At 41.6% G+C, this 14,207-nt stretch overlaps 1 protein-coding gene and 1 long non-coding RNA gene across 4 annotated transcripts in view; one reads left to right on the top strand and one right to left on the bottom strand.

Moving 5' to 3' along the window:
• The window catches only part of LOC121659952, a 38,954-nt gene that overhangs the window by 8,297 nt on the left and 16,450 nt on the right, over positions 1 to 14,207 (bottom strand). The gene's annotated exons all lie outside the window — the stretch shown is intronic.
• DOCK3 (dedicator of cytokinesis 3) overlaps positions 1 to 14,207 on the top strand; it is a 188,185-nt gene that overhangs the window by 164,249 nt on the left and 9,729 nt on the right. The window contains 11 exon segments of the mRNA XM_042018678.1: positions 803 to 944; positions 1,657 to 1,823; positions 2,391 to 2,477; positions 2,933 to 3,112; positions 4,096 to 4,179; positions 5,436 to 5,552; positions 5,972 to 6,093; positions 7,553 to 7,688; positions 8,233 to 8,314; positions 10,208 to 10,360; positions 13,745 to 13,863. Coding sequence (XP_041874612.1) covers positions 803 to 944; positions 1,657 to 1,823; positions 2,391 to 2,477; positions 2,933 to 3,112; positions 4,096 to 4,179; positions 5,436 to 5,552; positions 5,972 to 6,093; positions 7,553 to 7,688; positions 8,233 to 8,314; positions 10,208 to 10,360; positions 13,745 to 13,863 — 1,389 coding nt within the window.

The raw sequence follows: 14,207 nt of genomic DNA, 5'->3' as shown, positions 1-14,207 counted from the left end.
GAGTTAGAAATTGCTCAAAAAGCATCCAACAACTCTGCACACATGGTTTAATGCCTCAAGAGTCATATCTAAATGCAGCTTTCCATTATTAGCAGAAATGAAATTTCCTTCATCAAGAGGAAAGTGCTTTTAGGGCCGAAGGGGAATTTGTTAAGTGGTCACTGAGAATTCTTGGTAAAGCTTTTCTGTATTACTGTACTCTAGACAGGGGAGTTCCTGAGCATGTATTGTTCAGCATGATCAGGGCTGGGTTGTATGGCTGTGATAATACAGCAGTGATTAAGCAGTGATTTTTGTGAACAGTTTGTTGCAACTTCTAAGGAGAACTGATAAAATGATAAACATGTATCTCCCTCTGCTCTATGAGATGCTCAGGACTTTTATCCATCTGGTGTAAATTACATTTGATGGCAGCTTTCCCAGCATAGAACAGCCAAGCTGGTGACTTAAGTTTTAGTTGATATGTTTCAGTATAGTCCAATTAAAAATAGTGCCTTTTCTGAAAAGCAGGTAAGAAGGTACCACAAAGACTGAGTGTTGGGTGTGCCTGAATCAGAGGCATTTTGCTGTTCAGAGATCAGTGGAATAGTCTCCTCATTCATCAGTTCTTCATGAAATACATTGTGAAGAAAAAGGAAGCAATAAAATAAATCTACTGTGTTAAATGCACATTTTACTCTCACATTAGCATATTGCCACTGTCATTTATCTTTGGTTTTGAAGTAACATTTAAAGTGAGATAAAAGTCAATAGAATTTAACTTATTTTTAAGGACCCTAATTTATGCTTGTCCTTCTTGCAGAACAAAGAGTATGTGTGTCGGGGCCACGACTATGAGAGGCTGGAAGCCTTCCAGCAGAGGATGCTGAGCGAGTTCCCCCAAGCCATCGCAATGCAGCACCCAAACCACCCCGATGACTCCATATTGCAGTGTGATGCCCAGTGTATCCTTTTGTGAAAGGGCAAACTCTCCCTGGAGCTGGGGCAGAGCACAGAGGTAGAGCTGGATATGGACAAAACCAGACACTGCAGCAGACAGTGGTTGGTTCATTGTGGGATGTGGTGTTAGAGAGAGCAGTCACTTTTTAGTCAGGGAGTAATGCAGGTCATGTTCCATGTAGAAGGGAAAGGGCTGTGCTCTGTCGCATTCATGTTTTAATGCTTTACCAACAGCACTGGCATCACGCACAGTTTGTGTCCTTAAGAGTATTCCTGATACCTTCTCTTGGCCAATATTTTGTTGGGAACAGATACTAGTTCCAAAGCACTATTTTCCATTCTGCTTATTTTTTTTTACATCAGTATGTTACTTTTTTGCAGTTTCCCTTTCTTTAAAACTGCTGAACCCTTTTATACCCAAGGCTTTGAATCTCATTCTTCTCATTAGTCACCTGTACTGGGATTTGGTGCAACCAGTACAATGCTCAGTGCATTTAAGGACTGAACCACATCACATTTGAGGGGACTGCAGGGACTTTGCAGAGCTTAGTCATGGAACCCGCACTCCCTGGCTTCTGGGAGCACAGCAAGGATACTGTGTGGGACTTGAACCATAAGGACAGTGTCAGTAAGTGGAGCCTCCTGCCATGGGTTGCTGTTTCCTACCTGTCTTTCCTAACACATGGGTAAAGCTTTCTTTGACTGCAGAATTACCAGATTTACAGATCTATGCAGTGACTCCCATCCCAGACAATATAGACGTGCTGCAAATGGACCGTGTCCCTGATCGCATCAAGAGCTTTTACCGCGTCAACAACATCCGGAAGTTCCGCTACGACAGACCCTTCCACAAGGGCCCCAAGGACAAGGAGAACGAATTTAAGGTAGAAGTAGCAAATAAGCAGTGTTTGAGTGTTAATCTCTTCAAGGGGAATACTGTCTTGTTATTTTATGCTGATAGAGCCTTTCAGGTAATCCTGGTTTGATAGCCAAAGATACCACAGTAACTCAACTAACAGGTTAAGTCCATAGGCTGATTGAATACTGTTGAGTCCTGACCTGATTAAAGCATTGTCCAGTTTAAAGGTGAGTTACTTTAATGCCAGGAGAAATGCATTTGGAAGCAAGGACAGGGTTTTCTTGTTTGGCTGGACTTTTTTTTTGTTTTTAGTACTGACACATAGGTCTACAATGTCTTTTTGGGTCCCATGACACAATTGGTGGTCAAGTTTTAAAAATTAATAGAAATTCAATGTGTTCAATGTGTTTCAAGCACACTGAATTCCTGGTTTGTTGTTTAAGTGACTTTCAGAAAGACCTTCTACGGAATTAATGCTCAGGAGGTTAATGGATTCTTTCCTGAACTTCACTCTCTTCGTACCTGTAGTAAGAATAGAGATGATGTGGTTGTGATTCACTGTGTTCCTCACAGCCTCAATTACTCCTTGCAGAGCTTGTGGATTGAACGTACCACTCTGACCCTGACTCACAGTCTGCCTGGGATCTCTCGTTGGTTTGAAGTGGAGAGAAGAGAACTGGTAACATTCATAGTTCCTGTAATTGGGGGTTGAAATGACGAGGTACTGAGGACATAGGATATGCAGCTTAAAACTTGTTGGGCTGAAATCTTGCCGTTTAAAATGGTGTTTACCAAGGATTAAATACATCCTTTTTCTACCACTTCATCTAAATAATTGCTGAATGTAATCAGGGGAATTATATGAGGTAATAATATAATGGAGACAGTGCCAAAAGGATGGAATACTTGAATTGCTGCCATGTCTTCAGTGTATAGAAAGACATCTATTATTGCAACTGAGTGACCTGAAACCCAGTACTGCCAACAGTGGAGTTTAATGTAGCTAATTTTCTACAAAGCAGTAAAAGTGAAGGGAGCTCACTGAACAATCCTGGAGTATCATTTTATTACAAGGAAGATAATAAATCTCAGTGAAGTGTCCATGGAATTAAAGTATATTTTATTGCCTTTGAGGTTGAAGTAAGTCCTTTGGAAAATGCCATTCAAGTGGTTGAGAACAAAAACCAGGAGCTGAGGACACTGATAAGCCAGTACCAGCATAAACAAATGCATGGCAACATTAATCTTCTCAGCATGTGTCTGAACGGAGTGATTGATGCGGCTGTTAATGGGGGAATTGCACGGTACCAGGAGGTGAGCTGGGCTCTGCTTCCCATTGAGTATCACCCTTCCTCAGTTTTATTTGCATTTCTGTTTCAATGACAGTATGGCTTAATAAGATAAGAAATTCTCATGTACATTATCTAAAGATGGGGTTACATCCCCTACTTGGTTATTCTGCATCAGCGCTTCCATAGCCACACACAAGGAGGCTCCAGGGGTGGAGCTGTCATCTCACATGGAAGTAGGTGCAGGTGACAGTGGGGTTTCTCAAAGATGACACTTGGCCTACCTGGAAATCCTCATCTGGCAGGTAAAACGGTGAAGCAGCTTTTTTTGTACTGCTTATATTATAAATTCATTTTGCAATAGAGGCTGTGGGACTGGTGGTAACTGACTGATTGGGTCTGGAATCAGGAAAAGACACTAATTCATGCTATTGAACCATTATCTTTGCTGATGGGCTAATTTCAGACTCGCTGTAGAACTAAAATGATCTTAAATACAATATGTTATCTAGCATAATCTCTGGCAAGCTGTTACTTAAACTGAGCATGGCAAAAGGTAGGTTTAGGGTAAAATACTGAAAAATGGCAGCAGTGGTTCAGGGGTGTGGGACGTGTCTTCCCAACGGAGCCATGGAGAGAACGCTCTCCAGGCTTTACATTAGTTGCCAATTTACTCACTAAATTCCTTTAGCTTTAGGCAGTTATGTGAAGGAAACTATAAAATTCAAATAACTGGAAGATACAAGGCTTAGAGGTATTGCTCATCACTGTCACAGGGGGAAACTTGGTCAGAGTCATGATTCAACAGAATCATTTCAGCTGCCAAGATCATTTTCTCTGCATCCCAGAGTGCTAAAAAACAGTAAAATTAAATTCTCTGCTTTTATCTTAACATACTTAGTTTTTCTAAGATTTTTGGACCTTCTCCTCTCATCTCTTGACTCCAAGTTATGATTAAATACCTTCCAGTAAGCAAAAGGCACTTTTTTTTTTTCCCTTTTCCTGCAGGCCTTTTTTGACAAGGATTATATAACAAAGCACCCCGGAGACGCAGAGAAGATCACCCAGCTCAAGGAACTCATGCAGGAACAGGTACTATTTTTCAGGTGCAGAAGAACATTGCTACATTGTCTGGATTCATCAGCAGTCAATATAAACATCGGATCCATCTGATTCATTAAGAAGCAAAGATTTTTGGTACAGGAGACCTAAATACATTCAAACAAAAAAGAGGGAGGCAGGCAAGGAGATTATGACAAGTCATTCACCTTATGGGATGTGAGGTGAAGCTCAGCTGAAAGTACATTAATTTTGTTTTCTCCATTTATTATCCAACAGACATCTTGCTGCGTTTCAAGCCTGCCATTCATTTTTGGCATTTTGAATTATGTCTTCCCAGCAAATTTCAAAGATAATCAGAGGCAGGACAGGTCAGGCTTGAGATTAAAGTGGCAGAGCCACATATGAAAACTTAATGCCTATTTATATTATCTGCAGTTTCATTTTTCCATAGTGTCTCCATGAAATATCTTGGTAGATAAAGCTGCGGGATGTTTTGATGGGAATAAAATCAGATAATCACATCCCTCTTAACTGAAAGTTTGGCAAGATACACCCCATTAAACAATGTGCCCAAATCTGACTAGAGCTACTAGGTCTCTTTCTTCAACAAATCACTGAACTGCATTTCAGATTCCCCATCTGTAAAATAATGCTTATCTCCCTTCAATCCTCAGATGTTTGAAGATTAAATACTTATTGTTTGTACGGACTTTGGATCATGAAGGGAATTACATATATCTTAAGCCTCCTATCATTGCTATTTTCTTTTATCTGAGATCTTATATAATTTCATTCAATCATTAATATTATATGTTTGACCTTTGGAAAAGTGACCTTTAGAAGTAACTAATGAGGAACAGGAGGAGTGACTGCGTGTGCCACACTGCTGCTGTTCAGCTCAATTATCAGAAACTCCTTTTAGAAGTCTCTGTTGGCAGCTCAGACCCTGTCCCTGGCACTAGGAAGAGGTGTTTCTTTGTCACAGGGCATTATCTGTGTGAGGGCATAATGCTGTTCATTCTGCAGAGACAATCTAGCTGGTATTTTTTACAGTTATCTCACAAGAAAAGCAATGCAACATGACACAAATGTACTTGTCTCACACTTAAGTACTTGCTGGAGTAGTATGAACTTGCCAGGACTCCAAGGCTTGCTTAATTACCAGCAGGCTTGTAATGGACAGTGGCATATTCCTTGCACATTGCCAGAACTGCAGGACAGGCTTCTATTCTCTCTTAGACACAATTTATTTGGGTTTCTGATGTTGCATTTTTTTTTTTCCACAGGTACATGTCCTAGGAGTGGGTCTGGCAGTCCATGAGAAATTTGTACACCCTGAAATGCGTCCCCTGCATAAGAAACTGATAGATCAGTTCCAGATGATGCGATCCAGCCTGTATCACGTAAGCCAATACTCACTCTTCCCATTTTTGAATTATATGATTAAACATCTGTCAATTGCAGTAAGGTTCACAAAAGAACTGGGCTGATACAGCATTGATTGAACCTACTGGACTGCCAAATTACCAAAGGAATTCTTGATTTTTGTGCAAGAAGGCAGTCGTATAAAATATGTTAACTTGGCCTTTCAACAAGAATTGTTAGTATTTGTACGTTCTTTGTTGTATCACAGGGCAATTGTGAAGCTTAATTTTCAGTTGCTGTCTCACATAGCAGAAAATTACGTAAGACAGCGGAAGATTAACAGGAGGTATTGGATGTTGAGCTTTTCAAAAGAACTGCCGTAATTGGAAGTAGCATGATATGAAGAAAACTTGCAGTTTTCCATGACTGACTTAGCTGAAGTGTGTTTGCTCTGCAGGAGTTACCTGGTTTGGATAAGCTGAGCCCAGCCTGTTCTGGCTCCAGCACCCCCCGCAGCAATGTGCTGGTGTCACACGGCCCCATGAGCCCAGAGAGCATAAAGCTGGTGCATCGACACAGGTACCCCCTCTTCTTCCCAAAGATCCAGGGTCTCTGCACAATGTTCCACCAAGGTTCAAGGATCTAAGGGAGAGCTTAACAGTACTGCAGGAGGGCAGCATGAGTTTAGGTAGAAATGCCTTTTGTCTTCATTCAGTGCTAATTATTGAAGTTTGAGAACTGGAATAAGAAAGTTGAGAAATCCAACTCGCAGCAAATAACTGAACACCTCCAGGTGTGACTCCATCACTTTACTTACTGTAGAGGCAGAAACACAAACCTGCCACTCAGTTCTCCACACTCAATCTGACTTTGGAGGTCCCAACCTCTCCTACTTCTGTTACTCCAACCGCAAATAACTGGGTTCTTATCTACCATAAACGGAAAGTTGTATGGCTTGTTTTAGAACCCAACTCAATATGTACCCATTTTGAAGGATCAAAATTGTTAACATCGTTATTTTTATAATTCTGACCAAATCAGAAGCTAAATACAAGAAAGGCTGCCAAGGTGTTTTGATCAGAACATCAAAAAATGACCCTGTGGGTGCTTTTTCAAATTGAATGCCCATGTATTAAATCTGAGATAATGGCAGAGGATAAAAATTTTGATTATAAGGACAAAAGAGTGTTTTTGGTATCCAGCCAACACTGCTAATTTGAAAATGCTAATTGCTCTTCTGTGTTTATTTTTCTTATTGGGTCGCTATAGTTTAGCTGGTTTTAAAGCCTGCCATGAAAAGCTGTGGTCCATGAATCCAGGATGGTGACATTCTTTATGCTATTAAAACTGAGTAGCTTATACTGCTCCCATGGCTTAGCAGTTGACAAACAGTGTCTGGGTGATAACATTTTTTTTCCTCAAAATTCCTCCCTTTGTAAAGGCTTTTGTAGTTTTTAGGACAAACTGGGGAAATTTTATAGTGTACAATGTATTTGTGTGTACGGTTCAGAGTGACAAAGAAAAGTTCATTCCCTGAGGGAGATCACACCAGCTGGGCTGTGTTATTTTACTGTCAGCCTCAAAATTGCCTTCAGCTGTAATGCTGAGGGCCAATGCATGCCATAAGGAAAACTGGATTTTGACCTGTGTGTCTTGTGCTTGGATTCCTTTGGAATGTTTTTTTTAAGCTGCTCCCACTCATCTTAGCATTAAAAATGAGAGTGGTTTCAATGTGTTCTGTTATAAACAAAACAAATATGCACCCAAGGTCATGATGTGACGCTACCCTGGGCTGGGGTTCTGAAACTCGACATCCTATGCACTATTCTGTTTTACCTGAAATCTTCTTGTCACTTCTTTCATATTTACTCACATTTATGTATTTGTTTGAGCTTATTTGGCCTGATTTTTCAAAAGCATTTGACATCTAGAGGTGACCTAAAGCAGCAGGTTAACTGCAGGTACTTACTAGTTTGGAAAAAAATCAGGCTTCACAAACAGGTTCAATTATACCCTTGCTCTGTCTGTTTTTTTCCAGCCCACTGAACTTGCTTGGTTCAGTCCGACACTCCTCATCCTCTCTGTCGTCCCACACCTCCAGTGAAACAGGAAACCTGGTTATCCTGACAGACAGTTCTGTGGGGGAGACTGCTGAGGATATGTACCACATGCAGGTACAGCTCCAGCACAGCCAGGAGTGGTTGTTGGGAACAGCACGGAGCGTGTTCCAGAGGGTTATGCTTAGGAGCAGTACACTTCAGCTGCCACATCCGTCTGTGAAATTCTTTTCAAAGAACTGAATAGGTAGAATCTAACATTGTTCAAGAAAGATGACAGTAACTCACTAGATTTAACTTTGGGAAGAAATCTCCTGTGTTTGTACAGTGACTGTGATAGTGCAGTCCAAGGTCACCCTGCTGCTTTCAGAAAGTGAGATTTTTGTCCCATGTTGTTTACCTGCCCCGTGGAACACATGCAGTTAGTGTTGCTCTTGGTTTGGGGAAGTGAAACAAGTCCCACAGTCCTGAGTGCAGGTTAACAGTGGCCTGCACTGAAGCTGGGCAGAGGCTGCCCTGGCTCATCCAAGACAGGTAAATCCCTAAGGCACTGATCTGCTTGGGTCTCTCTGGATGGTTTCTCTGCCTCCTGCAGCTTTTTTACCCAAAGCCCAGGTACCAAGGCTCAGTCACCAATGTCTCTGTTTTATCCTCGTCCCAGGCTAGTCCTTCCACCTCCAGCCTGAGCTCCACTCACTCGGCACCATCCCAGATGATTAACTCTGCCCCTTCCAGCGCTAGAGGTAAGCATGGACAGGCCCTGATGGGGGGGCACCTGCAGGTGTTCCCTAAACCTGGCAACCTTGCTGACTTATGGGTGAAACACCACCTACACTGACATGTAACACTTTCTCCTTTGGAGATGTAAATGCCTCTTCAATACTTCTTCTTTACAAATGGTTTAATTCTCCATTTAAGCATTTTTTCATCAGTATTTGGAATGTATCTCTAATACGTGCTGGTTTCAGGCAGTTGAATTTCATAATGATTTCCATTGTTCTGCCACAAAATTGTGGCAGGCAGTCTAGAGGAAAACAAGAATAGTCCTCGGTATAGTACTTAAAAGAGAGATCATGAAGACAAAGGCAAAGAAATCATTTTACAAGTTTAAAGAAATTATGACAAAAAAGGACTTGAGGCAGTTTAGCAGAAACATATGTATACAAAAGTAGATGTACAGGATGAATACTGAAAGATACAAGTTTTAAATACTGGAGATAAAGAAGGTCTCCCCTGCTGGGGAAATTCTTGAAGAAAGGAAAAATATAAAAGCAGACTCTGGGGGTACTCATATTGCGTTTGTGTTACAGTAGCTGATCTTGGTATTGCTAATCATTTTCTTCCCCAGCTGAAGCAAAACCACTCCATGTGATCTCCTGACTTTCACAACTTCTCTTCAAGGTTTTAGGTTTTTTCCTCTCATTTTGGATTCTCAGTTGCAGGTTCTACACCTCTTTTCACAGGCATCTGAAGAAGGTGTCCAGGATATAGTCAGAGATAGAGGCTGATATTTAAATCTTACCCCTTTTTCCATATAGGGGAATTCTGTGTCTCCTGATGGACAGGGAATATGGAGAAGAGCCCTTTCCTCAAGCCGTCTTGGGGCTTTTCTGCTCAATCTGCCAGTAAAATCCTAATTGACTGACTGTTGTTATGACACAGCTGCAGCAAAGTGATTTAATTGAGGGATCAGATGGAGCAGGAAGGTGAGACGTGAACATCTTCAAATAAAGGCAAATAGCTGCACTAATTACCATGGGCTGGAAGGAAAATAATGACAAACAGTAATCAGGTGAAACTGGCATAACAGGCAAGGGAAGATGGAACTGAGGAGAGGGTTATCATGTCAGGAAGATGTCCCTAAGTGGATGTGCCTCAGCTGGCATGGGAGTCTTCTGGGGGATCTGAAAGGTTTGGTGCTTGTACCGTTTCACGCTGTTTTCCACTTTAGAAGTCCAGTGACAGGCTCACAGTGACAGGCTGTGACAGGCTGTGACAGTCTTTCTGAGCCTGGTGACTGCACAGCATCACCAGCTTCCCTCTTTACGGTATTATTCACTGTTGCTTAGAAACCAACGTGATGAATGCTCCAAAGGGTCTGGGCTGCTGGGTGAGCCAACAGCACCTCCCAGGGATGGGACCCAGACAGATTTCAAATGGGAAACAGTAAGAGAAATAATGAGTTTGAAAAATATTTCTATACCCTGTGATACAACATTTCTTCTCTGCTGTACTGTTCACTTTTAAATTAGGTGAGCACAGCATTCAGACATTACCCACTCATGGGATTTCACTTCTAGTAAGGTCCCAGATGCAATCTGTGTTTCCCAGTGTGCCAGTCACTGTTCTGGTTATTACAACACTGCTGTTGGGAATGGAGCTGTTCCTAATGAGAAAAAGCCCTTACACTTAAATTCCACTGTGCTAATGCAGCTGTGTTCTTCACCTTGGTGGTTTTTCCTTTTGTTTTGTTTTTTAACTGGGTGAATTTGATGCTTGTGAAAATGAGACCAGTATCACTGGCTGGAGCAAGGTACTTCACAGACATGACATGTGCAGCTCTGCCAATGCACCTCTATCCTTTTTTTTTTTTTTTCTCCTTTTTTTGGTATTTATTTATATTCTTTTTAATTTAGCGCTGGTGAAAGGTGCTGGATTGACACCACTGGAGGCTGAAGCCCTCTATTTACCCACAGAGCAGATACAGCATGGGCGGCAGCCGTGCAAGTTCCCCCACGCTGCCCCCACCCATGTGCCTCATCTCTGTCCTGGAGGGACCACCTCTAGAGGTGAGAGGATAGTTCAGTCTCCATGACCCATCCAACCCTTGGCCTTTCTGCTGAGACTGCCAACAAAGCTACAAGAGTCACGATGCTGCAGCTGAACACTTGTCAGATGGGAAGTGGACAAAGGCCAACAATTAATTTCATAAAGGCCACCTAAATTTATCAACTTAACATCTTTGTCACCTGTGGCTTTAACGTGAGCATGATTGGGTAGGATTTCTAGGGTTTAGCCTGATTTTTAAATGCTTCTCTCATTTATTCAAATGATAATGCAGGTACTTAGATCATCTTCTCTGTTTTACTGCAGAGTCCTGTCCTGAGGAGATGGGTATCTTTATAACACAAATTAGTTCCATCAGCGACCAAAGGAAGCCATGGCCTTTTGTATTAAGAATCCAGCAGGAGTTTAAATTGTTCTCCACTTCCAAAAAGTTACCCTTTTATGGACCTTTAAAATAGCAACACAGGTGATTATTTGGCTTGTCCAAAGAAAATAACAAAGCTATTGATCTAAAAAGAATTTTTAAAGGATAGTCATCAGGAAAGTTGATCAATGATTTGATTTTATCACTGAACTGCAGATTAAGGCATCAAAATTTACACTAGTTATAATATATACAAGTTACAGCAGAAGTCTTAAATAGAACTGAAATCAGAATACTGCAAGAATTTGCTAAATCTGTGCAACAACAAAGACATTAGTAGTTACTCATTATTACAAGTATACATCTCTCAGTTTTTCACCTGGCTTGACCCTTGTGTAGCTTCTTCCCTATCAGGGAAGCACCACTGTTGTTGTGTAAAAGGTCAGTAAGACATTCTGTTCAGTTTGGCTTCATTTGAGGTGGCTCATGAGGCACTGCTGAACTTTACTGGAGTTAAAAGATTATATCAGGGTTCAGAAAGCAAGAAACTGCAACTCAAAAAGGCCTGGAAAGAGCTAGGAGTGAGTTAGGGTTTGTGAGTAATTTAATTTAAAATACAGTTGGGACTCCTCCAAAGCAGTCAAAAAGCAATTCCCACTTGACATTTGACTGGCCTCTAAAAGCATCCTCAACACTGCCCCTCATTAAGGTGTAGAAAATAAGTCCTGGTGTCTTACTCAGCACTTTGCAAGAATCCATATACTTACTTTAAAACTTCCTTTTTAAATCAAAAAAGTTACCATTTTGCGCAGGAGCAAAGTTTTCATAACAGTAATAAAAATTATGAATCAGGAGAAGAGATTCAATGAGTTTGAAGTTTACATTAGTGTTCAGTTACATTCCTTAAAATTAATACTTGTCACAAGTGGATTAACATATTTATAATTAAAAAAGCAAAACTACCTCTGGCTTTAGCACAGGTTTTCCTTTCTCAATAGCAAATATCTACAGTGCTGCACACACCAAGTGCACCAAGCTACATGCTAAAAGGAGTAAGTCCTGGTACATGCTGCAGCATTTTATTATGACCACTGGCTGCTCTGGAAGCTTTAAAAGCTTTTTTTGACTTTGTTTTTTAAGTTTTGCCAGTCCCGAAAAGGAGCCGTGGTTACTGTGCTCTCTATCTGTCCAAAGCAGCCATACATAATTTTGTTTGCAGATTGGACACTTGGCATCATCTGTTACCATTTTTATAGCTATAGTTAATGACAAATTTAGGGCGCCAAACAGCAGAGCTGTTTTTTAAACTACACTCTGCCAGCATATGTGGGATTTTTCAGGTCCTGCAGTGCAAGGTCTTTTGAAGCTGTAATCCCATGTAAACTGACAGCACGTAGAGGTGGTTTGCATCTTTGACATAAAAGAACAAGGATGACAAGATAAATAAAAAGGGAAAAGTTTACAGTGTAGGTTGTGCTGTGCTGTAGTTCTGGGCACACCTAAAAGTTCAGCATCTTTCCATTTGTCCTGCAGAACGGGACTATCTGTGACCTGTGAGGATAAGACTCAGCACAAAGCGTTAACACTGTGTTCGCCAAGCTGATGTTGTACATAAGAGCAAATAATGTCGTCTAATTATGTTTCTGTTCTATGTCTGGGGAGAAAATGAGTTCGGGACTAGAATGCAGATACTCTGCCACTGTTCATGTCAGAGTGGGGGTGTAGATTAATCTGGCATCTGCCCCCCTTAATGGAATTGTTGCAATTGTAGGACTTTATCCTGCATTCTGCTGGACACATTGTTCCTTCCACTGTGTGCTGAATATTAGTCCCCAAAACTGCATGTTTGCTTTTGCTGGGGTAAAAGCTGCATCAGCCAGCACCAATGCCTTTGCTCATATGTTGGAGTGCTGTCCAGGTAATGTGTGTGGTTGTGGAAGTTTGCCAAAGGGGGCATGTATTCCCCAAAAGCCGGCATGGCTCTGTAATGCGCTGTGTGCTGCCATCTGTTCAGTGCGTGTTTGTGACGCAATCAAACAATCAGTGCAAATTACAGCTCACTTCAGCAGCTTCACAACATCAATTCCTGCCTAATATTGTGCATCCCAAGGGTTGTGTGTATCAGTAGTGTCAGACTTTAGGAAGTCGCTAATGGGGATCATTCTTCTGGCAAATCCATTGTCAGCTGTTGCATATCAGAAGGCGTATTGTTATGTGGCACTCATCCTGAAGGACATGAGTCCCAAGTAATTCCACCTGCCAGGAAGCTGTTACATGAAATACCCCAGTATCTCAAATGACAACTATACAGATAACTAATAGATAAATCAAGCTTATTATTCCTACTATAAAACTCTAAGCATTGCTAAACGTCTGGTGTCATCAAAGGGCTCAGTATAGCAACACAGTAATAATCATCATTACAGAAGCATTGTAAGCAAAGTGCCTCTCACATTTATAGAAAATGCTGTCTCTTATTGGGGCTGGTTTAACAGAGGAAGCTGACCAAGATAGCACCAATTAAATGGCAACACTTATCTCTATCCAGAACCAAGGAATGAAGTATTTTCCCATAGATTTCTGTTTTAACTGAATGGTGTATCTCAAGCTTTTATGCCTTTATCCCACATTCAGTCCTAAAATGCACAATTTTATGGCATTTTTGTAACTCTGCAATACTTTATGGGGCAATGGAGCATTAGGCACTGCCACAACTGATTCCACACGGCCACTTTTTTTTGTTTAAAAGGAAGCACTTTGCAACATACAACTAGGGACACATACATGTTACACACCCTACGTGGTACATCCTTAATTGTATACAACAAGCCAGTTCTGACTCCATCCTCGTGCTATGCATCCCCCCAACAGTCAGCTGCTTAGTGGGCTCGGCACCATGTTTCCTTGGGTCCTGTGAGCTCATGTGTCCGAGCCAAGTGCACAGGAGGACTGAGATCCCTGGGCATGCAGAGACATGGCTGTTGTTTGTCCCGTGTACGTGATTTTTCTCACTTGTTTACAGGCTCTCCCTCTCTACCAGATAAGTACCGCCACTCTCGGGAGATGATGATGTTGCTGCCAGCCCACCGGGACCGACCGAGCAGCGCCATGTATCCCGCAGCTATCATGGAAAATGGACAGGTAGCAGCTCTAATTTCTTCTGTGTCAGTTCAGCCACCTGAAACTGTGGCTGTATTTTTGCTGGCTTTGACCACCTTAAAGCTTTCTTTTTTATTTTTGGAAAGCACAGCAACTTAGGATTGTGTTTTCAGAGGTGACACAGAACTTCTCCTATTAATCCACCCCTGGAGGCACCCACTGTGGCAGCTGAGTGATACAAATTGTAGTGACTATTAAAAAGGCAGATAGATATGTCCTGTGAAAATGGACTCACTTCCCAACTCTATCCTGTGAGCCCTGGTCCATTGCAAGTAGTCACACCATTTTCTTAGTTTGTTTAGACTCATGGCCATCCACCCTGCAGT

The sequence above is a fragment of the Corvus kubaryi genome, unplaced genomic scaffold, assembly GCF_017639235.1.
Source record: "Corvus kubaryi isolate FWS band 111438036 unplaced genomic scaffold, C.kubaryi_AGA036_p1.0 124, whole genome shotgun sequence".
Taxonomy (NCBI): Eukaryota; Metazoa; Chordata; class Aves; order Passeriformes; family Corvidae; genus Corvus; species Corvus kubaryi.
Note: the sequence above shows the minus strand (reverse complement) of the source record. Positions and strands in the feature narration are given on the sequence as shown.